The 27,538-nt window shown below is 37.8% G+C and overlaps 1 protein-coding gene across 17 annotated transcripts; it reads right to left on the bottom strand.

The window, feature by feature from the left end:
* On the bottom strand, positions 1-27,538 carry ZNF207 (zinc finger protein 207). Of its 17 annotated transcripts, none has more exons than XM_075071857.1 (14): positions 26,332-27,538; positions 24,982-25,120; positions 23,653-23,823; positions 21,903-21,978; positions 21,275-21,322; positions 19,121-19,221; positions 17,324-17,484; positions 16,520-16,612; positions 15,046-15,288; positions 14,002-14,164; positions 13,279-13,762; positions 8,991-9,045; positions 2,753-2,822; positions 1-633 (listed from the first exon to the last, which is right to left on the bottom strand). In XM_075071857.1, the coding sequence occupies exons 1-11, from the start codon at positions 26,479-26,481 to the stop codon at positions 13,602-13,604; spliced, it is 1,506 nt and encodes a 501-aa protein (XP_074927958.1). In that variant the 5' UTR covers positions 26,482-27,538; the 3' UTR covers positions 1-633; positions 2,753-2,822; positions 8,991-9,045; positions 13,279-13,601. The 17 variants fall into 17 exon arrangements, with proteins under 17 accessions (XP_074927958.1, XP_074927959.1, XP_074927960.1 ...); XM_075071858.1 differs by having other exon boundaries at positions 1-2,822; positions 13,279-13,358; positions 13,579-13,762; XM_075071859.1 differs by having other exon boundaries at positions 1-2,819; positions 13,279-13,358; positions 13,579-13,762.

Below are 27,538 nucleotides of genomic sequence, written 5' to 3'. Positions count from 1 at the left end.
TTCATTTATTAAATTACTAAGTTTAATCATTAGAGAAAGTCAGAATTAAATAGATACATATTACGGAAGTACATATATCCAATTTCCCATTCCTGAAGAAAAATGAACCCCATAAGAACACACAAGGAATGCAAGTTTGATTCATTGTTCTTGGTTCCATATGGTCTTCAACACTTCTCTGTCAACTGAATGCTATGAAAATTAAACTGCAGACAGTTACCATTTTCTACAGTCAACATGCATTTTACAGAGTTACCCACATACTTACCAACCTTTCAATTTACCCTTCCCTCTTACCAATACTTCTACCATCTGTTACAAGTTTTGCACACATGCTCACAGATTGATGAGCATATTTTAATGTTCTAAAAACAGTTAACTTGGTCCCATTCACTTCACTTCTTCAAAAAACATGAATTTGGGAAACTTTTTAATATCGATACCCGAATGACTGTTGGTTCATCGAAGAAAGATAAATTCTTAGTGTGGCCTCAAAGTAATTGCCACCGTAAAGTAAAAGATCAAATTGTATGCTACAGGACAGCTATGACAATGGACCAAAAGCTCAACTTAAAATCACTTGTGTGGTAATGACAGGTATAAGATTCCCAGTATCCTTCAGAAAAATCTTTGCTGTGTCAAAAGGAAAAATGCATTTAGTTCTTTATTATTGAAACAATATTCATATTATGCTGTGAGCTATTTAACTGGCATAAAAAAATCTCAAAGGTGGCATTTCCACCATAGCTCATATTAAAGCAATCTGGAAGCACTGTACTTTCTTGTAATATGAAGCACTACAGCAGAGGTCAGCAACCTTCGGCACGCGGCCTATCAGGGTAATCCACTGGCAGGTCACAAGACACTGTTTACATTGACTGTCCGCAGGGTCCCCAGGGCCGCGGTTCGCCATTCTCAGCCAATAGGAGTAGAATGAAGCCACGGCCAGCACATCCCTGCAGCCTGCCGCTTCCCACAGCTCCCATTGGCCAGGCACAGCAAACCGTGGCCGCAGGAAGCTCGGGGGAGAGAGGGGGGGGAGGAGAGAATACCTGTGGACAGTCCACATAAACAAAAATGTCTTGCGGCCTGCCAGAGGATTACCCTGATGGGCTGTGTGCTGAAGGTTGCCAACCCCCGCACTAGAGGCTGGCTGTGGCAAAGGGGAGTGTTCATTATCAAATTGGGGTACCGTGAAGTAGAAGGTTAAATTATTTCTTTTTTGGCAACCCCTGGAGGTTGACCTCACAGAATATTGCAGTCCAAAAGAACCAGTTGTTATTAACAAGCTGACAGATTTGGTGCCACAAAACGGCAACTGGATTCATAACTATTTTTAAAAAAATCAATTAAAAGGAAAGCTTTGTGAACTTTACTACATATAGTCACTGATTTGACAGTAAGGAATCTGTAGTTTTTACACATGCACATAACTGCCAATTATAATTAGGAGTTATAGGGCAACAGATTAATTTTAAATTCTATATAAAAGTGACCCACCAGGTTCCCAAAAGACAAATCTGAACAGGCACATCACAAGCGAGAAATTTGAACTGCGTGTACCACCACTTGCCTGCAAGTGAACATTTACAGTCTGAATTCCTGATCATATAATAGTAGCCCCTGGGAGATGCGTCCTGCTAAAACTACAAAGGTTATCAATCAGTAAGCGTGTTTTCTTCTATAACATAAAAAATGAACATATTATAATTGAGAATGAATTCTTAAAACCTACGCAAGATGTTCAGTTCTGAAACCAACTTAGTGGAGCTGTAAATGTCAGTTTATCATATTGTTATTCAGATTGTTGCTCTAATTAGATAAATTGAGATGACAATAGTTTCAGTTTCTATTTGACTACTGCCATCTGTTGGATTTCCTTGATCTTTAATGCGCTGTAGTTTGAGTTTATTTTTATAGAGCACCTAAAAATGGTCACAGTACATTTGTGTACACATATAAAATTTTATCTTCTGAAGTTAATTTCATTCAAAGTACTCAAGATGCTCAAGACATTGCACAACCAAAAAAATCAAAACAATTACGTCATCTGCTTCAAATTTAAGCAGATAAAGCACACTAAGCAATACTGGAGGGGTGGAAGGAGAAAGTAATATGAGGGAAAAACAATAAATATGGGGTAAACTAAAATCTGAGGAAAACATTTGTAGGAGCTCTTTGAAGTGTAAAAAGGGGCTAAAATGGATTTCAAAGTCTAATCCCATGCACAGGGCCTACTACAGTAAATATATAAGAGTGAGGGTATTAAGTCAGGTGATATTATATATCTGTAACCAGAAAATTTAAGTCAAGGTTAAATTACTGCTACAGTATTAGAGGCATGAACACCTAATCCCCAATATAAGCAAATATCAAATCTTGTATCATCAATTCACTCTGGTAAAATGACCTCTCTTGGTAGTAAGTGAATTACTGAAGTGACTGTTGAATCCATGTCCATGTGTCCATTAAGCTTCTCAATACTGCCAAAATGGCTTTCAAAACTTTTAATCCCCATTTCCGTTAATCAGGTGCTTGTAAAAGTATAGTACCCCTAGGTGTAGTTAGAATCATTGTATTTTTTTAAAAACCGTTAAATTCTACAAATTTACTCTCTGTTGAAGACAGCAACATATATCCTACACAAAGACGTATTCACATTTAGGTGATCAAAAGGCTCTCTCCTCATGTACTTAAATGGTATTTGAACACAGTATTTCAAACAGGAACATCAGGTACTTACAGATTAAACTAACCTGTACTGGCAGTGCTGTGGGATTTTTCTTCTCTACCAGTAAGTAGCAAATGCTGAAATTCTGCTGCTAGTTAACAAAAACACAAGTTGTATTAAATCAAGGAGTTTATCCATAATTTAGTTCTCATTCAAAAAAATGTCAAACCTCAATTGGTACAATGTTTCTTTTTAAAAAAAAAAGATGGACTAAAGGCAGCTATAAAATTATGTTTAATTTGCCCTTAAATTGATTCAAACTTTTCTGACTCATGTATCAGACAAGTGTAATATGATAAATACCTCTTGGACAAACCTAAATGTCAAGGGATTACAAGTTGTAGTTGCAAGAGTGACCCTGTTAAAGAGCACTCAGTGAAAATAGATTGAGTACACTTATTTTCTTAAATTTCATCTGCTTCACTGAGGCAATAGAGTTGAAGTTGTTTATGAAATTAGTTTTACTTTTGTCTCGATGTGTGATTCATAAATAACGGAATAGAGAAATGGATTTCTTTGAGTATATGTGGGCTGTTCTTAGGTATGATGAAAATTCCCACATTCAATACCAAAAGGTTAAAGTTGGGACTAGTTAACAGTTTTAGTAGGAACAGCACAAGTGTAATTCAATTTAAAAAGAATTACTCTTGAAATGTGATTAAAATTTATATTGATTTAGCAAAAACAAAAAGGAAACCCTGAGGCAACATACCTGAAACTGATGTACCTCATCTAACCTATCAACTCCCCCACAACGTGTCTTCTTTCTACACCCCCTGTAAAGGAAGGGAGAGGGAAAAAAGAATCCCATGGTCTCAAAAATCAGATTTCTTAACCCATTGTTCTAAGAAGCCCGAAATGATCCATTACATCAAACATGATCTTATACAAGAGACTGCTACACTGTCATCAGCTGTTGGTCTTACCTTTTAATTCCTAGCCAAGACAAACCTTGAGATGAGTTCAGTACCATTTAAAAATGGTACTACTAAAACTAGAGTTTTTTGCTAGGGTCACAGATGGTTGGTGAAATCAAAAGATCTGGTGCATAGACTTGCAGGGAAGTATGGAGTATCCCAACATTCAAGATATACCATTGTACTAGATATAATTTGAGTTAAATACTTGACTGAATAAAAAGGCTCAATCTTAACAACACTACACTGTGTCTGATGACCTGAATGAAATGTGGATGTTGCAGTGGAAATCCATCTGGTAGTTCACCTTTTCCTCCTTTACACTTGGGCTTTACGTGGGCACCATCTGCCCAATCAAGGACTGGTGAGGACTCCTGACTGTGGATCCTTCCACGCCTCTTAAAAAAAAGGTTGGTTTGAGAAGTGAGGCGCACAACTTGTAACCACCCAGAGGAGTCTGTTGTATTTCAAGTCTGTGTTGGCCAAGGGATCAAAAAATTGTGGATTAAAAGTCTGTGTCTCTTTCATAGACATCCTCAGTATACATATGTCACTTGGCCAGCAATGACGTTGCATTTAAACTGCAGATACACTAGCAGAAACATGATACCAGTATTCATTCTAGCTGTGATTATCATCATCTACTTCCTATTCTGACAGGGTAGAGATTTGCAGAGAGCTGCCATCTGAGCAATGTATTTTACTGAATCACAACAGTCAGATGATTAAATGTGTTTTGCACAATCAAAAAAACTCAAAGGTCTATTTCCAAAGCAACTATCCTCAATTCTTTTCCCACTCCCAAACTAATAGCTGGACCAGTTTTTATGGCAAATACGAAAATGGACCATCACTACATTTGTGGCAGAAAGAGGCCACTAAACCCACTAACCACTTTTCGCCAGATTGGCTATCGCAGTGGTTCTTAACCTGTGGCCCAATCAGCACAGAGCTGCAGCCCATGTGACATCCTCAGGGCCATACAGGTAGTATTGGATGCAGCCCACAATGATAAATAGGTTGAGAACCACTGGGCTATAGGAAATCCTTGTTACTTTAATGCAGTGGTTCACAAACTGTGGATCGAGACTCCAAAGTGAGTCACGACCCTGTTTTTATGGGGGGGTCACCACAGCTGGCATTAGACTTGCTGGGGCCCAGGGCTGAAGCCGAAGACAGAGTCCCATCACCCAGGGCTGAAGCCCTCAAGCTTCTGCTTTGCCTCCTCCTCTGCCCACCCTGCCCCCGGATAGCAGGGCTCAAATGTTGGGTTTGGCTCAGGCTTCAGTCCCGCTGCCTGGGGTTGTGTGGTAATTTGTTGTCAGAAGGGGGTCATGATGAAAATGGAGTTTGAGAAACCCTGCTTTAGTGAAATAATTTTGAAAATACGCAGACTGATATTAAGCACTTTCCACAGCACTTAAGGGACAGCAGTTAATGCTGATATACAAAGTTTTCTGTATAAGGCAACCATCACAGCATTCTAAAGCATCCGAGAACTTAATGCATGGCATGTACTTTATTTGCCACTCCTATTATTTACCTTGCATGTAAATGAGAGATATGCAAAAGTTCACTTGATTTAGCAGTTTAACATTATAGCATTTCTTGTCCATGAAAAAAAAATATATATAGGTCCTTGTAGCTTTAAATGGAATTATACTGAGTGCTTCCATTAGAAGTAGGAAAATAAGAGTAATATTTTAAACAATTCTTAAGAGCCTTTGGGAAAAGACATGGAAGCCAGAAATGGAGCAACTTTGTGACACACAGGGTATTAGTAAGCACATATGACTTTGAATTAGGGAATTTCTTGTTTACAATTGAAGTTTTTCTGGCAATACCCTCCTTAGATCCACACTCAAGGATGTCAGACAAGTTTCACACTAGGAGCAAGATAATTTTTGTTTTAAAACTAGATTTGTGTTTAGAGATCTTTTTGAAAGAGTTGATCCAGGAGCTGAGGAAAAACTCCTATTAAAATAATGTAAAGCACTGTGCCACTGTTGTGGTTAGAAGGAAAGCAAAGCCTCTATCTTTTATAGGTCACATATCACCACTGAATATTTAAAGCAAATGCAAACTGCTCTCTTGTAGCTTTCAAATTAATACATGGACATCAATTGTGTCACTGAATTAAGATAATATTGGCATGTCTGCTGAAGTCACTGAGACCTATGAACTTCAAATTTTTACTGAAATCTCAAAACGAGAAACTTCTGAAAATCAAAACTCCCTTAGGAGGCAGGAACATGGAGAAAGGGAGAAGCAAAGCTTGTGTTTGAATACACAACTAGAGATTTCCGAGACCATTTAAAATGCATTGAATTGAAAATTATAGCAAAGGAAGCTCAAATCCACACAACATCCTACAGAATTATTCTGGAGTTCCACTGAGTGCATCTTTCGGAAGTGGATGGCAAAGTGATTAGTCTTCCTGCAGATGAAAGTTTCTACTAGGATTCCAAGTAGTATGTTCTCAAATTTACATGAGAATAACTAGTGCAGAAAAAGTTTCAGAGTGGCAGTCATGTTAGTCTGTATCTGCAAAAAGAACAGGAGTACTTGTGGCACCTTAGAGACTAACATTTATGAGAGCATAAGCGTTCGTGGGCTGCAGCCCACTTCATCGGATGTATGTAGTGGAAAATACAGTAGGAAGAGATACACACACACACAGAACATGAAACAATGGGTGTTATCATACACACTATATGGAGAGTGATCAGTTAAGGTGAGCTATTATCAGCAGGAGAGAAAAAAAACTGTTTATAGTAGTAATAAAAATGGCCCATTTCCAGCAATTGACAAGGAGATACAAGGAACTGGGGGAAGGGGGGCGAGGAGAGAGATAAGCATGGAGAAAGTTTTACTTTGTGTAATCGCCCATCCACTCCCAGTCACCTTAACTGATGACTCTCCTTATATAGTGTGTATAATAACACCCATTGTCTCATGTTCTCTGTATCTACTGTTATTTTCCACTATATCCATCCGATGACGTGGGCTACAGCCCACGAAAGCTTATGCTCTAATAAATTTGTTAGTCTCTAAGGTGCCACAAGTATTCCTGTTTTTAGTGCAGAAAAGAAAATATTCCTACAGTGATAGGGGAGGAATGAACTACAGTACTTAGTCTCATTGACAAGATATAAGAAATACAGAGAATCATGGGGGGGGGGGTTGTTTGACATGGTGAAGCAACATTTAACATATTAAGAGCATTAGTACAACAGAAATAGGAAGTGCAAATAAGTGATTTCTCAGGACCATCTTAAACTAGTATCTTCAAACAATGCAAAGGTGAAAATAAATGGATGGTTTGAGTAGGACACTGAACATTTAACTACAACAAGGAATATATGTTTATTGGATATAACCCAAGTGTGGATCGAAGAAGGATACTCTTCTTTATAGAAATGTACACTATGGATGGACAAGGCAGAGAGCATACATTAATCTACATTTGAACATTTCTATTACAAAATACACCTGAAGACTTACCAAACCAAATATAAATATTTGGATGGAAACCATTTAGTGTCAGTTTATTAAATGGTGATATACGCAGAGTGAATCAATAATGAATATTAAACACTAAATATCTCTGGCTATTTTTCATTCATTGAGTCTTAATAGAATGATTCAGATATCTGTAGCAACACAAACAACATACTACTTATTCAATTCTCTTCTGCAAGAAAACTCTTGTCTGTGACCAGTTTATGTAAATGAGGAGACAAGACAGTGAAGTGACCTAACAAGTGCTCTTACAACTTGAATAAATTTAGGAGAAAAATGCTAGTTACTGTAGTATTGTCTTGTAGTGTTATAAAGGGTAACATCAAACTGACAGAATTAGGAATAACACACACTGCTCAACAACTACTTGAATACAGTTAACATTCAGTGCCTATGTCTCACAAATTTCGGCATTAGTGAGGAATATAACTAGTTTCTGGAGCTCATCAGGACGGATCAGAAACCCAGAAGGGGTTCAGATTGTGAGTGTAGGGAAGTTGGGCAGGAGTTCCAAAGGGGGAAGGAACAAGTTCCACTTTTGCAGGTGACAGTCAATTGTATTAAAGACAATGTGAGCCACAACCAGACTTGTGAAAGCCATACAAGTTAACCATTACTTAAGGAAACATTTAAGAAATTAAACAGTTTCTATGGTGCATCAAAACCTGTCTTTAAAAACTTCATCTGCTGCAGTAATTTCAAACAAACTAGCAAACATTTTTTTTTAATTTGGAAATTTTAAGAGTCAAATGCTGCCAAGAGGCAGTCAGATTACACAGGGACAAAACCTATTCTCAGGCTGAAATTGTCCAAGTATCTCATGCTTTTGCAAGAAAAAGGCAAACGGGCAGTCTGCTCAAACAGTAATTTTAAAATTATTTAAGGACAGGAAAGTTCTCATTTTCTAAATAAGTGTAAGTTGTATCTTCAATATTGTTAACATGTTTATTAACTACCACTACCATATCAAGTTACATTGCGAAATCCCTCAAAATCCAAAATGAATGCTATGATTTTAGAATATATGGTGCAATACACCAAGCTTTACAATATTACCCCTTTTTAAAAAAAGAGACTGATGAAAAGGAAATCTTTCAAACTGACATTTTTGCAAAATCTACAACTTCAATTTCTCATTCCTTTTTTCTATTTATCAACTCAAATCTGTATCTCCTCTTTGCAGGGCTCTACATTAATATTTACTCTTCTGGTGTAACTTTCATGGTATAACATGTGAAAACAAAAATGTTAAGTATATCACTATAGCCATCCTTTTATGGAAAAATTATTATTCAGGGTTCTAGAAATACAGCTAATTTTATGCCTCCAGTTCTAACTAACTAATTTTCTTATAATTAATAAATACTGTAGGCCTAATAACTAAATGGATTTAAAGCATTATGATGAAGTTTCTGGATTTCAAGTAAGTTGCATTTCAACACATTTCCCCAGAAAAGGCAACAGCATCACTCAACAGATCTGTTCATGTAAGCTACATGTAGTTCCATCATTAAATATTACCTTCAAAAAATAATAGTGCATATAATTTGGGAAAAAAGGGAAATGGCTGAAGGATAAAGGGAAAAAAAGCTGCATTAACATCCATCTTAAATATCCCTTCCCCCCAACCTCTTCAAAAACACCACAGCCAATAAGTATGAATATTAATATAGAGCCCATCTACCAAAAGATTATAAAAATCCTAAATTAAATTAAATTTAGGGGCCTTCACCAAACTTGCTGCAAGTTTGGGGACATAAATATCCAACAGCCATAAAGCTGTGAAAGCCCCCAGAATGAATAAAATAAATCCCACTTGCCTCAGACTGAACAGGGCAACACTGAGACTCTGCCTCAGCCTGTCCTATGGCAGGGCTATAGGAAGAAGAAAAATTTAAATTTTAGAAAAACATAACCCAATTAAGTGAAAGACATGCATTCAAAATTAACAAAATTCCAGTGATCAAGCAAACAAAAGAAGCTACTGCCTTAGCATTTGTCTGTTAATTCCAAACTAAACTTTTTATACTTTATGACTATTTTTGAGTTGTATGAAGTTCTGATGTTAGATTACTTCATTTGTAGCTTGATGACTGGAACACAACTCTGTTGTCTATGGGTATTTTTCCCATAACTGATCGCATTTACTGTACCAGTTCACAAAAAGTAATGTTAGGTAAAAATCCCAGCCACCACTGAAAAGTTTACCCTCACCTTAGTGTCTTCTGTAGTAGCTAGACCAGTACAATTATTAAGATATTTAGTACCAGAAAAAAAAATTTAAAATCATTTTAGAAATTACAACACCAGCTGATAGGCAAGTTTGTTAGTTTCAACTTCTGTAATCAGAATTCATTATATTGCCCTTCCACTGTGTAAACTAAAGAAGTCTTGCTTTTTTTTTTTTTTCCCCTTTTTGTCTTGTGTTCAGCATTCTTTGGTTCCTGCAAAATAACTTCAGATTATATGCTGTACTTTATCCATTAGTTCACAGAAAAAATTAATTACCATTGACTTGAGTGTGCTACACTGGTAATTTGCTCTGCAGCTCCATACACTCGAAATGAGTGCATGCACCATGCAAACCACAGAAGCAGCTGAATACTTTCTAGAAGCTTGTGTCCTCCAGTGCATGCACAGAGCAAGGGTTAATTATTCATTTTAATTATCAGATATGCATTCCATCCTCAAACTTATTACCAGTATTTTGAATCTCTGATCTGAAATAGAGGAGCAATAATTTGCAAAAGGAGTAAAAGCTAGTCATCCGGAAAGTCTTACTAAATTCATTCACCAAAGCAAAGAGTTAGTTCACTCACAAATTAGAGATGATGGAAACTAGTTAATTTTGTATAATCTAATTTAAAAGGTAACCTCTGTGCTGAAGGGTAGTTTAGCAACTCAAGCAAGAGATGATGTCAAAGACTCCTGGTTTATAATTCTGGCTCTTTCATGGATTTGCTGTATGATCTTCGGCAAACCACTTATTTTCTCTCTCTAAAATGGATAGAATGTGTCTACCTTACAGGAGTACCATAAGGCTATTTTTAAAATGATTTAGATCCTGTAATGAAAAATGCTTAATCTTTTGCACAGGCATTGACTTTCCTCATTCGTTTCCAAACATTTGCCTGAAAATTGTTCACTAAGATGTCTTTAGTGCCTACATCAACATTTGGTTATGTAGTTTCCAAGTCAGGCAACCAAACCTATATAATTATAAATTCTCATTTTCACTATGAGATATGGCATGCCAATCTTAGGGGCAGGGGTTTAAATGGTTAATCCATATAAAGATTACTTTATCTGAAAGCAGCTTGTCTCCTCTGGAAACGCTACTGCAAGTCCAACTCTCTGGACATAAATGAAACGGAGGGCCAGTAAGAGACAGCAAATTCTGTAAGAACATTCCCACTGAAATAGAAGTGACAGCAACTCAAGGTAGCTGCAATACAGGTCTCCTAGCAGAGGAAACAAGACAGGGAGTGTCTACCTGAGAAATACCAAGAGCACATAACTGAACTTTGCCAAGTATATTTGTAAGAGATTTCATCAATATTAATTCAGGTCCTGTTAGAAACAAAATAAAAAGAGATCTAAATGTTTCCAACCTCTAAATAACCAAAATAATATTTGAGAGCTATAAAATGATGCTATCACCTAACCAACCAGTCACTATTTAAGAAATGGGAATTATTTTGGACTAAAAGACAAATAACGACAATTTGTAGAGCATGATCAAGTGAGCAGTGCATGCACTAAGGTTCTGGGTTGTTTGTTTGTTTTTGACTACTCATCCCTGAAAAAGGAGGTGGGTGGTATAGACCAGAAAATAAAGTTTTTAAAAAGTTGGATTAAAGAACTACAGTAGGTAAGAAAATGGGATTTGTTGTGGGGGGAATGAGGAGAGATATCCTTAGATCATCATAAGAGCTTGAGAAAAAGCCAGAAGTTCCACAGTTTTTACAGGCAGAATACAAAACCAATCTATCGACATAAATGTTTTTAGGTGGGATATAAAAAAAGTCAAATGCGTTAGGCTAGCTTTAATGTTTATTTTTTGAATTATCCTTGGGATCAGAAGAAAGGAATACAGAAGACAACCAGCTTCCATTTGGAGTACAACAATGGACATATTAAATTACGATCGCAGAAAAATGGAAAAGTGCGAAGAACTGGAGCGGGACCCTGAAAACTCAAGGCCCATTCATAATACATTTCCAAGCAAATTACTGAATGAGTCTGCTCATTTATTCTACATGTTAGCTGACAGGTGGACAGCAGGTAAATGGTGTCTAGTGCCTAGGAAAATGCTGCTTTATGACATCTGGAGAGCTATGGATCTTGCTTAAGATTAATACAAGTTTCTGGAGATTTGCCAGATAAATTTCTAAGTTGTTAAACTAAGGTCATATAACTAGAAATTAAGATGTCAAAGAACCCGAGACACTATATAATGAGTTCCATGTGGCCACACACTCTACTGGAAGACAGCATAATATCCTGGATAGCTTTAATTTAAACATTTGCAGACTGAAAAGATGGAACATGAAAGTAAAGCAATGTGAAGTTCCTGGTACAAACCACAACTGTAAAAAAACAAAGATCTCTCTTTTAAAAATAAGACTAAGCCACAATACTTCGTGTCAGAAAAACAAACAAACAAACAAAAAAAAAACAGGAAAACCTACTACAGTGATGACCAAATTAGTGGTAAAGCTTGCCACGCTCTGCGATGGAAAAAAAAAGGGAAAAGAGTATCACCACAAAACAAGTGGCACAGATAAAATATAATTTATGGCTGGAACTTGGATTTAAAGTTGATCTGCAAAGGAAAGCAACATTTGCCATTTTCTGCTTCTTGATGTTTAACACACCTGGAAGCCCTCTCTTCACAAAAAGTGTTCTCCCCATGTTTGTATTTTTCCTTTAGAAATTTAGCTCCCCAACACTGGAAGACTAGTCAACTAAAGCAGCAAGATATATGTCATACCAAGGAAATTAACCCGAGTAAGAGGGTAAGACTAATTTAGATTCAAAATTCTGATTTGTTAACTAAGTAATTAAGACAGCTGGGAGAAGAGTCTCAAAGGTTCAACACCCCAGGCACTTAAAGCCACGAGTCATCTTATGTCCAACCACCACCACCACGAGACAATCAGATTTGAAATTCCTGATATTTATGGTAAAAGCAGAAAACAAAATCCAATACTTGTGAGCTGCCTTTGCACATCATAGAGGCAAAACAAGAGCAAAGGCCTATTTTTCCTTTTTGCAGGTCACTTTCAATACAGTAGCAATAAAGTCACTCACTGTGTGTCATGCACCTAAGCTTCTAGAAGTTTTCTCCTGAATGGCTCCTGAGGTTCATGCATTGATGCAGTCACACATCCAAGAAAGTTATCTGAAGAAAGAACTAACAGGATGCATCTGGCACTAGGATTTACATCAGCCAGGGGTCACAATTACATCTTGCTAACATGTGAAAGTGCCAATGTTACAAGTCATCTAAGATTTATTGCAGACAAGAAGAAAGGTGTATTAAAGAAACCTGCACCATTTTAAACAAATTATAAATGATAGGTGAGATGTACCCTGTAACCTCATTCCTATTAATCTTTTTTTTTTTTTTTTTAAAGTTAGTTAATAAGTGTACAGGTCTATGTCTACTTGCCTAGGAGACTACAACATGCAGCTAAGTGACAAAGTTCAAACAAGAATTAGAGTATATCAAAACAGCAGCAGTAAATATGCGTTTATTACACCAATAACTACTGTGGCATGCATCTGTACAAACCTTGCAGGCAGTTGTCCACAGCTGGTCATGAATAAAAAGGCATATAAATTTTTGTCTTGTTTTATTACAATGAAGTTTATAACAGTACAGAAAAGTCACACGACCTTATTGGGTCAGTTTACTTAAACCCTGCAACAGGAGGAAAGCTAAATACATTAAATATTGTTACATGTTCAGACTTCTAAATGTACAGGTAGTTGGGAATAGTTACAGCCCTCACCAAGCTAAGTTGGGGACGTGAAGTCCAACAGCACCTGAAGTGCTGTGAAGGCATCACTTTACAAATAGCAACATAATGTTACAGAACTTGCCTTTAAGATGGTATGTTCATGTAATTCCAGCGCCTTCACAATTTAACGAACCATATTTACTATACTTCACTTCTAAAAACCTAGATGAAACATGAAAAAGAAGCCATACAGTATAAATTGCAACATCAGGAAAAGTTCCTGTTTTATTATTCCAAATAAATTTTTCCCATGTAAAATAAGAATGTCCAATAGTTCCTTGCATGTGGGAAGATACTTTTTTTAAAGTCACAATGAAGCCTTAACTGACGGAAGCTTGGCTATATTAACAGCACAAGATGAGAAAAGGTTTAATCTCCAAACCTATTAGACTGTGTGTAGTAGCATCAGTAGCGGCCACCTTGCGACATTACAGGAGGTCTCATTCCCATTGGAGGTCGAGGAGGTCCACCTTGGTAAGGGGGCACCATTGGAGGTCCCTGACCATATGGAGGCATCCCTCCAGGAAGATATCCTGGCATGCCTTGGTGATGAGCACCATACTGACCTATGAACAAAACATTTTTAAGATGAAAGTAAACATATCTACTAGTTTTCTTTTTTAAAAATGTTATTTTAAAATAACGCTATTTCAGTAGATTCAAAAGGCTGGAGACACAAAGTTAAACGTAAAAAAGACTGAAGTTATATTTTTGTAAAAACCTGTCCATTTCAAATTAACTGCTGCTTCTAGATTTAAAAAAAGTTTTCAGTGAACTCAAATGTATTAGGAAAAAGTGTGATTACCATGAGGAGGCATAGGAGGTCTCATTCCCTGCTGCTGTGGAGGAATTCCAGGTTGTGGTGGCATCATACCTCCAAGTGATCCAACTGATGGATTGCCCATTGATACTTGTCCTTGTCGAGGGAGATTACGTTGATATTTGGGCAACTGTGCCCTTCTCTCTTCCTAAAAAATAACAGCATACACAGACGTTTTAACACACCAGAGAAAGAGCAAGGGAGCTGAAATATTAATTTAAATATTGGTGCAAAATGTCTCGGTAAATAAGCCAGAATTTATAAAACTGAAATTGTTAAAGGTAGCTTCAATAATAGAACTAAATTTGCTATTATAAAAGTCTCAAGTATATTACCAATATTATCTCTCTTTCCCAGGAAAACCACCACATAATGCAAGTTCAGCTATTTCAAATTGCTATACTAATACTGTCAACTCTAATATTTTGCACATAAGGAGCGAATCTCCTATTAATACTAAAATTATATGTAAAAAAAATCTGAAATGAACTGGGAATCTAAAGGACAAAACTAAGTGTAACCTGAATTCTAACCTCGCTTAGGAAAGCGAGATGCACTTTGTTTTGAGATTTTTCAGTTCTGAACTTGGAGAATAGCATCCGTATAATTGTTTTTCATATTTGTCAAGAGCACTTCACAACTGCTCAGTCTCACTTGTGCCAGCTAGCTAGCTAGCTATGTGTTTGTATCTGGCACAGTTCTAACAGTTATACATCAGCCTGGAGAAGTGAGAGCCAATCAAGGCAGAGCCACGCTCAGGAGGGGTGATTCTTAGAGTCAATGCAACAGTTCCACCATTTATAAAAAGGTATGGTTATGCAATGTTAACTCTATTACACTATTCATCGCCTTGAAACTGAAGATATATCCCCTCACATGAATTTCTGATAAATTAACTCAACATATTTTATACTCCTGCCAGCATCAAAGTCATCCTGGGATAGAGAAAAGTATCATGTTAGCCACATGACAATTGCAATGGAAACGTGAGTTGCATTTATCAACTTAAGAAAAACTGTTTTAACTTACCAGTGATATATCCTCATCTGGATGGATCAACTTACTGGTTGCACTGGTTGTTGTAAGGGTAGCAGGCTTACTTGTTATAGATGTAGCTGGTTTAGCTGCAGTACTGTTTGTTGTGCTAGTGGTTGAAGCTGTAGACTGTGTATAAGCAGGGAATGTAGGTTTGGGCGGCTCTGTGGTTGTTGCAGGTGTATTATTCAAAGGTTTGAAATCAGTACCCACTGGTCCTGGAACAGCTGCCTGAGCCTGTGAAATAAAAAAAAAAATCAATCAGTAGAAACACTTACTTTTTAAAATAAGACTCATTTACCTGTTTTGACATCTGAAACTTTCCAGTAAGAGACAATTAAAATAAGCTAGTCCAAACAGCCTCATCACATAATACTAAAGCAACTGAAAACAAAGACAAAATAAAATCTAGTGCACACACTGTAAGAGTCTAGATGTTGCAGGTCAAAAGCAATAGCTAAAACAAAGGTACAAAATAAAAAATGCATCTACATTCTGCTGACTTCCTTGCATAATTACACCCAAAATATTCAATTTAATACATAAATCCTTCATGGACCACTCTGCTTTAGTAAAGACAAGCTACGCTGAAGTGAATTTCTATTTCTGTTATTACAATTAGTGTATTTTAGCAATCATTAGTGAATACAACTCCAAGTGTTAGCATTCATTAATGAAATTAAATATTTTGAAAATCTTGGCTTTAACTAAGCCTTTCAGTATAAGAGGTCTAACATGTCAGACTTCAAAAATTAAAATTAATTTTGAAGCAGTCTCTCCATAACAAAAACACTGCAATAGCCTTGCAAAGGTCTCTTAAATATCTGTCTACAGCTCTTCCTGAAATTTTAGTCTCATTAACGATTGAAGAACTAAGTGAAAACAAATTTGAGGTCCACTGTGAAACACAAGAGGCTGGAGTCAATACTGTCTGTGCTTAAATTAAATTAGAGACAAGACAACTTTGCTTTAAAAGTAAACTACTACAAAAATGAGTTTCACTTGAGAGAATGCTTTGGCAGTAGCCAGCATACATTTTCAATTCTCCATTCCACCTTCTAACCAAAGCCAAATGTTTCAATTTTAGAACATAATGCAAATTAGAGTTTCCCTATATTAAGATTAAACAGCACAAACTAAAAAGGTTTCACCATGCATCAAGCTAACCACTGCCCACTAAAATGCATTTAGCTGCTTTCATGCTTTTTTAACCCTTCAGAACCAGGATGTAGTATTTCTCATTTCTTCCCATTATGCAAGAGGAATTGAACACTTCAAAATGTGTACTCCTACAAGATGTAATATACAATTAAGGATTTTGTAGTTTTACCAGCTAAACATAATCAGGAATATAACTGCAATTATCTGAAGATGTTTAGGCAGACAATTTCAGATTTACGTAACAGTTCAAAGGGTTAAGTTGCAAAGCAATTTTTTTTTTAAAAAAAAACTGCAACTTCCTGCGTACTTGTGCTGTGCTAGGAAACAGAGCTTTAGAAGATGCTGACAGATTTTCTGAATTGGATGAAGCTGTACTTGAACTTGTGACAGGTGTCCCCATCTGTAGCATAAAAGAAAGGAAACAGTGAACAGTCTCCAAACAAATGGGTGAAAAATATCCATATGGAAGGATCTCTTATCCAAGGGACTGAATTTTTGTAAATGATTATCTTCCATGCAGAAGTCCAAAATGCACAAAGGACACTATGAAAGTTTCTGCAACATACTTGAAAGCAAGTAAAGAATTAAAGACGTATGCATTTACAACATATGGTAATGGTCATGAACCTCAAAAAAAAAAACTATCAAGAGACCACAAGTTGAAATCCTGCTTAAAACAAACCATGGCAAGACTTGTGAATTGTGAACTTTAGTGAAAATTTTGAGAAGTCAAATCTCCATCTGCTGACAGACAAAAAAGTTCAGCCGACCACTCCCCTTCATAAGGGAAGTAATGTCAGAGTGCTTTGTCCATCCCTCAGCGCCCCACATTTGCTGACAGAAGTTATACCTAGTTCCTGGGCTGCTATAAGACACTGAAGACAAGGGAAATAAAAAGTGAATAAAAATCCTTTTTAAAAAAAAAAACCCCAGCAGCCTAGTGTTAATCTGCATTACAATAAAGAGTCAAAACAGGTGACAAGTTTTACCAATTACTTTTGTAGTATCTTCAATGAAAAGTACTACTAGTCATAATGATTTAATTTTATAGTCCATTGTAATGGACAAGACTAGATCGTTAAGATTCCAGTGTCTCTGAAGGTCACCTTACCTGTCCTGCACTGGGGAAAAGTGGTTTCGTAACTGGAGGCTGTGGGGAGGGTGCTGCTACAGCAGGAGCTGGAGGTCTATTAAGAATGCCTGGTGCTGTCACAGGCTGTGCTTGTGTCATGGGAGGCATACCAGGGCGAGGACCAACAGGAGGTGGCATACCTATGAAAATAGGAAAGAATCCGTAATAAAAACTTAAGCACAGGTGAACAGAAATATTCCTTTTGAGTTCACTATTCCAGAATGTTTTTAAAACAATATGTATAGTCTTGACATAGATAAGCCTGTAACATCAATGTACATTTTATCAGCTTGTAGAGACAGCTGTTTTAGATAGTCACAAATTAAAAACATATGCATGTATAGTAAAAATTACCACACTTATAAGACAGACAAGTTTTGTCACCTCCATCTTACAATTACAAATTCAATTTTGAGAGACAGGGAAAGGACAGATAGGAGATTAGCTACCCCCCCACCCCCACAACACAGTTGTACAAGTTCTTTCCACTTAACTCCACATGCAACTCAGAGAACCTGTGTAAGATACATTAAACTAAACCAAAGCTGCCAATTGAGTGATAAGGTTGCTAGGAAGCCTGGACAAACTGACTGTCATTAGTGGAGACTCAACTTATCCAGCTAGTAGCAAAGTGCAAACTCAGATCAGGCTGTGACTGACTGGTCTACAGAGTACATGGAAATGGCTCCCTTGGACAGCCAACATTGCAGACTATTAAAAGACCAAGTAAAGCAACCAGAAACACAATTCCTGACAGACATATTATACATTAAAGACCTTTAAATTAAGCAACTTAACTCGCTTGCAATATTTAGTAGTAAAAAAAGATTCAGTCAGACTACTTTTGGACACGTGATTGCCATGGAAGTTCTCCTAAAATGTTTAGTACAGTTAACAGATGCCCACAATACTGGTTACAAGCAAAACAAGAGAAAGGCTATGCAGCAGTTTTTATAATCTTATAGCTATGCTTTAAAGCAAAGCAACGCTTCAACACAAAGAAACACATTAAAATACTCAATCACCTAAACAAAAAGTCTGGAGAAAATTTGTTGTGTAAAATATAAAGCCTCCTGAAATAAGACAAAAGGGCTCCCCCAAGCAAAGTGTAATACAGTCAATTCTGGACAGGAATAAACTTATTTTGTACAATCTACCTAATGGGTGTCAATCTTCCAGTCTACTCAGCTGAATTTAAGACTGCACCAATTTCAGCCAGTTGTCAGTAACAGCAGTCAAAACAGTGATGCAGAATCTCTTTTTTCTAGGATCCTGCAGTCCCAGTCAGCTGTTTCTCACAGCTCAGTGTTTAAAAACTTGATGCAGAAACTTCCTTATGAAGTACTTTACACATAGCTAGGCTAGAGAGGCAAGACTAAAATGCTAATTAGTAACCTTCTACAATTTTTCCAGGGCTGCCAGAGAGACCAAAAAAAACAAACAAACAAAAAAAAAAAACCACAACACAGGAAGAGTTGTGACTAGAAGAGAGAAAAAAATGCAGCGAGAAGGAAAGAGCCAAAAGAAGGATATTGGAGGGGGAGAGAATGGATAATGAAAGAGGAAAAACAACTCTCCACATTTTCCCTCTCCAATAAATAAATGTTTACTAATTAAAAATGTTAGTTTGCCACCAAATTCTACCCTTTATCTTTGTGGAAAGCCACCACTGAATTCTACAGACATCTAGTATGAAGTATGGGTAGTATACAGCCTGATTTTTAATCATATGAACCCAAGAACCCCAAGTTAAATAAAAGATATAATTTAGCTCACCACAGTATGAGTTCGACATCACTGACCTACCTGGTGGCATACCAGGCATAAGAGGTGGTATTCCTGGCCCAGGAGGCATCATTCCACCCATTGGCATCATCCTATTAAAAATATAAAATAAAGACTAATATGAACACTAATGATCTCCTACTGAGACCATTGGGATACACTAATATCAAGCTAAAAGTGTTGCAAGTAACCTAGTTTTCCACCAACAGAGGAACTCAAGTCATCTTGACTCTCAGTAGACAAACCAATCCCCAATACAAGAGGTTCCACTGTTTACAGGAAGAGAAACAGTTTTCATGTGGGACTCAATTCCTTAAGGTGACATCAATCAGATTTCATATCAGACTGCCAGGCCTAGTCTCTCCATTAAAAAGGTACTAAAGCATGTCCTTTTCAATTAATTGGCTCAGTTTCAGTGTAAGTGGCCTACTAATAAATTGTATACCGAGTGTATTACTAAGCTAATTAGTACCCCACTAACAAAATGCCCAAGGAAATTTGTTTAAATTACACTGTTACACTAGCTCTCATTTTTTAAAGACTCCAGGATAACATAAATGAGAGTCTAACCTTGAACAATGTGTAAAAGAGACAGAGTCAACTTGAAATCAAGTTAGTTATATAAAATATTAGTCAGAAGTTTCAGGTAGTACGTATGTCTGAGGTCTCAGGCCAATTTTTGTGAATATACAGTCACATCTTCCTATTTTTAAAAAATGTTTCTGCTTTCAATGTTGTCTGACAGACAACCAAACAGGTAAAGATGACCACATAAAGTTCCATTAAATCCACTGAAGAAGGAAACATCAGAAAATCTATTTCCAGTAACTTTTGGCTATGCTTTGAACAGCAGAATTCATTGTCCAAGTTGATTGCACTCATCTAAGGTCATGGCTTTTTCTCTGTTCTAAGAATAAATTCCTCTCACCTACTGGTGACATCTTAAGAGGATATGCCTAAAGTTTCTTCTAAGATTGAACACTGGTGTCCCACTGGGCCCTTCTACCATCTGTAGAGGCTAAACTCCATTAAAATAAGCTAAAAAGACATTAAATACTGTCCTAATATTACTTTTCAAGGTAAGCAATTTAGTTACCACAGGAATTTCATTAAATGGGAGGCAAGATGTCCTCAAGATACCATATGAAGAATGAGGATTCTTAAGCTAGAAACACCTGCAACCAGGCTAGGGAAAGTAGTGAAGGTACCCCAGCTCATCAAGAGATTCTCTCAGCAACTCTGGATGAGGGAGGCCCTCCCATTGTCACCATGAAGATGCACTTAAAAGAAACAGCAGGGATATTATGTTATGAAATGGACATTTGTTTCTTAGAATCTGAAAAGAACAGGGCTAAAGTACAATAAGTCAGAACATATTATTTCATAGGCCAAGGCTAGTCTTACTTATCCTGATGTTCCCTTATTTGAAAAAAAAAGAGTGGAAATCTGCTTTAGGTTAAGTTAGGCTTTAAACTGGTAACAATGTAGAGTCATAACTACAATCTATAAGACTGAAATTGGTTTGATAGACTAGTGCAGTTTTTTGGCAAAATTATGTTCCTTATTATATGGCATAGTATCCATCCATATTAAAGTTTGACAAAGAGCTTTAAGTGCCACTCAGACTAAAAACCAGCAAAAACTGGCAATGTCCTGATTGCAGAATGAAATCCTTCAAGATACAGATTTCAAAGCCAAACAGAAAAATACCCACGTAGAATGTAACTGCAATAATCAGACTTATCACCATAGGTTTTTTGGAATTCAAAAATTGTATATTACATTAAGCAAGTCGCTTAAGCTATGTATCAATGAATCCTCACCGAAATAATTAAAAACAAAAAAACAAAAAGCTCCCACTACTCACAGGAAGTGATCAAATGAAGCTGCAGACTGCTGCAAAATGAAAGGTGAAGTAGGAAACAAGATAGCTACTGCAATGTTATCTCCCTTTTTTTTATGTCTTATGGATCCAGATAGAGATCCCTTATTATTCTTAACAATGAAAACCTCAAACTGTGCACTATACAAAACCTAGTTACATAACACAAATACTGAATGAGAGGGGTTCAATATGACAGATTTCATTTGACATAAAATGGCATAATGAATGTACCTAAATTACATTATTAATTAGATGCTTACATGTTTTCACCGCAAAATGACTGCATGTACTTTCTCTGTTGATGTAATCTGTGAAAATGTATGACAAAAATCAAAAAATCTACCTATGATTTTCCAAACACATTGTGATAGGGTGTTATGTGTCAACCCCATTAACAGTTTAAAAACTCATCTGTACATTCTAGAACCAGCCCGTGTAAATCTCATTTAACAAAATCTTAAACTAACTGACAAGCTTGTTCCTGGTTGGATCCACAACTGATGAAAACAAGAGAAACTCTGATATAATAATGTATATACACAGCACCCAAATTTTGACAATGGGTTCATGGAAGGGTTTAAACCAGCAAGTCAAGATTTTACATCCAATTGTATTAACTGAGGGGTGGGAGGAGGAGCAACACCATCACCACATTTGCGTATGACCTGCTAAATTTTAGTGACATTTTGCTGCCGTGGTATAGCCTTCCAGGCCCTATGTTAACTTTAAAATTAACAAAAGTTTATAAACACCCCAAAGTTCTACAGAGGTTTTGATTTTTTCTAAAACAGTTCAAAGTCGCTAATGACAGATTTAGATAGCAAATTGCTAGTGTGCAAAAACCACTGCATGAACACAGGCCAACTGATTAAGCCTGTTTTTACTCACCCAGGTGGCATTCCTGGCATAACTGGAGGCATTCCTGGCATCATTGGTGGAACACCTGCCATCAAGGGTGGTATACCTTTACATTGAAAATAATTTTTAGATGAGTAATAGATTGATTAGGGAAAGGCTTCAGACAAACAAGACTGGATCAACTATCTGCATACAAGCTTTAGAGAAAAATCCTTTTTAACACTGCTTGAAGATATATTTTGCATGAGTTTTCAGAGATGAAGACACGTATCATCACTACATTTGGACATGTGATCAGAAAACTGATCTTCCATTATTAAGCGATAGAGACTCTCTTCCCCTTGATATAAGTGTACACATAATCTAACATTTTGTCAGAAATTTAGCCAGCCTCGAGATAGTAATACCTTACTCTTATATAGCCATTTTTATCAGTAGATCCCAAAGCACTCAATAATCTTAAGGTTAATTCTCCTCACAACACATCTGTGAAGTAGGGAAGTATTAGTTTCCCATCTGTAGGGAACAGCAAGGCTAAAGGACTTCCCCCAAGGTGACTCAGGAAGTCTGTGGCAGAGCAGGGAATTGAACCCAGGTTTCCTAAGTCTTAGGCTAGTGGTTTAACCACTTACATACTAGGCTCCCTCACTAGGGCATTTTCTCTCCTTGACAGAGCAACTCCTTCCTTAAATAGCAGTTTCCAACCACAGTGAAATTCTTAAATGGCATCAGGACACTGGTTAATGAAAGCTTTTCCGACATAGCAGATGTAGGCATGTTCATCACTTTTAGTGTCAAAACAAAGTCAATTTATATAATATATAAAAGCAGAAAAGTATCAAGGGTAACACGGATAGGCAACATGGACAAGAAAGCCCTGTTTAAGGAATGGAAGTGCAAAATGATGAACAAATTATAGACTCATTAAAAATCTGGACTAGGAATATGTTTAAATATGAAGAGTACATCTAGTCATATAGAATGGAACCTCAATTAGGCTTTTATGTGAATACAGTCAAAATTAATCCCTTTGCTGCTACTATTTGGAGGGATTTTTTTTGAATAAGTTATTCATAACACAAAGACTACCCTGTCATTAAATAAAAAGAACCTATCAGTGACATTTAGCTTTTCATGTTTATGGATTGTAACGGGTTAGGAGGCAGCCAATCAAGTTTAATTTATAAGACCCACCTGAGAAGGGGATAGGTGTTTTCTACAAAAGGCTGTGAGGGCTCAGTGAAAGGGGAACTACAGAAAGAAGTCTGGCTCCCGTGACTCCCCTGGAGCAGAGAGAGAGAGGAGCAGAATGAAAGGCTTCTGGGTCCCAGCAGCTTGCACTGATTGTGAGTGTGTTACTTTGTGAGCTGTGTTTGCACTAATGAAACAGTGCCCTGGAAGAAGGGCCTGAAGGACTCTGGGACTGGCAGAGAGCCCCTCCTAGGAAGGCTGGGAGAATCACGGGCAGGTAATTGGCCCAGAAACTGAAGGGAAACCGAGGCAGCAGCTAGCCTGAAGCTAGACCAGAAAGGTGGCACTATGACAATTTTTCCTTGATTGGTACCTCACTTCAGCAATCCTTCTATCACTATTGTGACATTTCTTAATATTTTCTTCCAGAAAGATGATGTCAGGACAGCTGTGTTTAAGCATCAGTCATAAGTTATACTGTCATATCTAAGTGTGTTGTGAAGATGTCAGACCATCATCCTAGAGTTAAAGTAGCATCTCAATAAAAGTATTTGTTTTTTCCATGTCTAGCTTTAAAAGCCTATGTTACCTGGGGGTATTCCTGGTGCACCTGGCACAGGAGGCAATCCCGGTTGTGCCATTGGGGGCATGTATCCCTGTTGTGGTTGTACTGGTTGTGGCTGAAATGAGGTTGAAGCTGTAGATTCATCATCATCATACTCATCAGAATCATCTTGTTGTTTCTTCTTCTGGCTCTCTGCTAAAGAAATTTAATTAACACTGTCAGATTAAGAACACCACAAATCTACAGAGTTTAAGAGCACAGGATTTCATCTACTACCTAGGTGTTCCAATTTGAAACTAACTTTAAACCACCTTGCTAGTAATTTGCAACTATGTATTTTAGGAAGAAGGACACATTTTACATAACCCTTTCTCCCTTGTGTTATTTGTATGTATGAGTTGCTAAAGTGGGGCAAGAAACCCTACCAGGATCATTCTTAAGAATTGCCACCTAGGTCTACATGCCACAGCTTAACCTATGCAGTAGGGCTCCAGGGAGTAGGATAAAACACCAAGGAAGTTCACAAAGGCATTCTTAGCATCCAAGAAGTCCAAACCTCTATACTATTTATGCTGTTTTTCTTCTAGCCACCCTAAAGTCACAGTTCTTGCTATGTAACAGGATAATCCTTTTCCAGACAGGTACTTGCCAAAGCAGTTACCTTTGGCTAGAAGAAAATATCACTAGTCACTCAAGTAGCCAGAAAAGCCTATCAAAGCAGTTACAGAATGTACCAACTGCTCTATCTGAACCTAAATTACTGATGATATTCCTTACTTCCACTACCTAGATAGCAAGGCAGCTCTACCAATCAAATCTGAATGGCAATATAAAACCCAGGTCACTGAGGATTTACCTTCAAACAAATCCTGTTGCTAACCTATTTCCTCAGTACCAGCTTTAATTTTATATTTAAAGTAGCTACTTTCACAGAGCACAAATCCCAGCTATTATAGTTTTATGGTTTAAATAGACCTCTATAAGACACTCCATTTCAGGATCAAAACACGGCCACTGTAACATTTGTTTCACCACTACAGACAGAAGTGCAATTTATAAACTCATAGTAAATAGGGATAAAGCTATGCTCCTCTTCATATACACCTCTACCTCGATACAACTCTGTCCTCGGGAACCAAAAAGTCTTACTGTGTTATAGGTGAAACTGTGTTATATTGAACTTGATTTGATCTGCCGGAGTGTGCACCTCACCCCCCTGGAACGCTGCTTTACCGCGTTATATCTGAATTCATGTTATACTGAGTGGCATTATATTGGGGTAGAGGTGTACGCTGATCTAGTTAACATATTATGGTGATAATACAATATAAGTAACTAAACATTCAAGTTTACCCTGAGTTTTTTGTTCAAGTAACCTTCTCCTTTCATCCATGTCTTTTTCTGGAATGCCCTCCATACCATAGATTTCCAGTTCAATGTCTGTTCTTCCAGGAATAGCATTTGGAACAGCATCTATTGTTTCTTTATGTACCTAAACCAAAAAAGTTAGATTCCTTTACTGCAATCAGCTAAGATTTTTGTGACTGACAACATTATTTCTGTAGGTAGTGTCAAATCTTATAGATTATTCTGTTAAGGCTATCCTCTGTCACCTCAACTCAAACCCATAACAAATGCACATGTTTAGTTCAATAATTATTTTCTTTTTAAAATCTGTAACTAACATCTATTGGTAATGTCTCTCCCAAACAGCTGCAATTTGTGTTGGTCCCTACATGAAAGTGTTTTGAGCGATTTGTTCCATTAAATATATAATACACTGAACACTTTTTACTCTGTATCAGATTGCTCAATAACCTAACTTTTTGGGGGAGGGAAGATGTGTCCGGTCATATTTCCGCAAGGAAGAGAACTGTCTTTTAAACTAAGGGAGGCTGCTAAAGAGGGGCACATGCTACTGTACTATATTCACAGTTTAGCTTAGATAAGATAGATAAGGTTTATCCCTTTTTTTAATACTAGCTAAACTGTCTATGTAATTACATCCTCATGAGGAAAAATTTTAGTCTTAGGCTTAGCCTACACTTAACAGTTAGGTTGACGTAGCTACATCTGTCAGGAATGTGAAAAAAAGCACATCCCTGACTGACACAGCTATGTCGACTTACCCCCAGTGTAGACCAGCTACGTTGATGGCTACCATCATTTTGAGATTTGGTATTCCTAGATGGATGGAAAAACCCTTCAGTCAGCACAGGCTGTGTCTACACTATGGAATCATGCCAGCATTATGCAATGTAGCTATACTGGTATAGTCTCTGTAGTTCAAACACATCCACGAATAGGTTCAGACGAAAAAGTGCATTTTCTCTTTTTCATATAAACTACAAGGATGTTAAAACCATTTTAGGAACTTGTTTTCTGGAATTAAAACCAACTAATAAATCCTCCCCAGCATCAAGTGTGAATGAAAGGCCAAGATGATCTGTCTAATCTATACACTACCATATACATTTGTGACAGCATTACTAAAACGAGTGAGTTTATTAAAAGGGGTGTATGTTCTTGTATTAGAAATAGAGAAAAGACACATCAGTGTTTCCTAAACAAGGCAACTCCAGCAGAGTTTTGAGATTCTAGCAGTAATAAACAAGTAATCTTAAAAATGTTTTTAATGCACTATCACTTTAGGGACAAACTGAACATGAGGCAAGTTACGCATGTATTTAAAAAAAGCCTTACCTGCATACAATGTATAGCTAAACCAGGTCCTGTATACAGTTTCTTATGACATATATGGCATTTAAAGTGCTTTGCTTTTTGATGCTGTATAAGGATTTTTTCATCATCAAAATCCCTGTTGCAATACCTATTCAAGATTATTAAGGACATTCTGAAGCTTTAAGATTTTTGTATGAAGCAGCTTAAAGGAATGGCAAAGGGGAAAACTCCTGGGCAGCTAGATCAAGTGTAAAACAATTCTGTCCAAAGATAGATTTAAAACAGTGGCTAGGAAACATTATTTATGGCTGCAGCAAATTGAACTGATCTTTAATGCTGCCTTCAGAGCAGCAGTCAAACCTTTAGGAGACTGAGGGAAGCACCAAGTCTCATTAAATGCCAAGGTTTCTGTGCTTGTTGTATGAAGTGTAGTTGTAGCTCTGTTAGTCCCAGGATATTAGCCACACAAGGCGGGCGAGGCGGTCTCTAAAGTTTCTGAGACCGTTTTACCGCCTCTCCCTCCAGGGAAAAGATTCCCTCTCCTCCCTCCATCTCCACCCTGTCCCAGCAGTTTGCTACTGACACTGGCATCTATTCCTACGGAGTCTCCTCCGCTCACTCCATACCCCGGGCTCGCTAGGAGCTCGGTGGCGCGGGAATACCAGGAAACAAGCACCAGCCGGACGAAATTCCAAACAAGGCGGTCGGGAGGCAGGCGGAACAAGCCGCGTCCCGCCGGCGCAGGAAGAGGGGGAAAAGGGAGAGAAAAGCCCGAGCCCAGGCCGCCTCCTGGTGAGGGAAGGGCAGGAGAGCGCGGGGCGACTCCCTGTGAAGGACAGGAGGAGGGGGCGGAAGGAGGGCCCGAGCCGCGTGCGGAGGTAGATGAAAAAGTGGGGAGAAAGAGCGCGAGTGCGGCGCATCCCGGCCAGGAGATGGGGGATGGGCGGGAGCAGAGACTAGGCCACGTTCCGGGCAGTGAGGAGACCAGGCCGCGCTCTCCCCTTTACCACCCCCCAGTCCCGTCCGGGAAGCCGTCCCGTTTTGTGGCAAAGGATATCAACACCAGGGCTTCAGCTGCTTCTTCTTCTTCCGGCCCATCGCAGTGGCGCTACCGAACGAGAGAAAGGCGAGAAGCAGGGACCAGCCGCAGGCTTTCCAGCGGCCTCTCGGAGGAAGACAAAATGGCCGCCCCGCTCCCTCCTGCCGCCTCCTCCAAGCCCTGGGCGTC

Source organism: Chelonoidis abingdonii, chromosome 13 (genome assembly GCF_003597395.2).
Source record: "Chelonoidis abingdonii isolate Lonesome George chromosome 13, CheloAbing_2.0, whole genome shotgun sequence".
Lineage (NCBI taxonomy): Eukaryota > Metazoa > Chordata > Testudines > Testudinidae > Chelonoidis > Chelonoidis abingdonii.
Note: the sequence above shows the minus strand (reverse complement) of the source record. Positions and strands in the feature narration are given on the sequence as shown.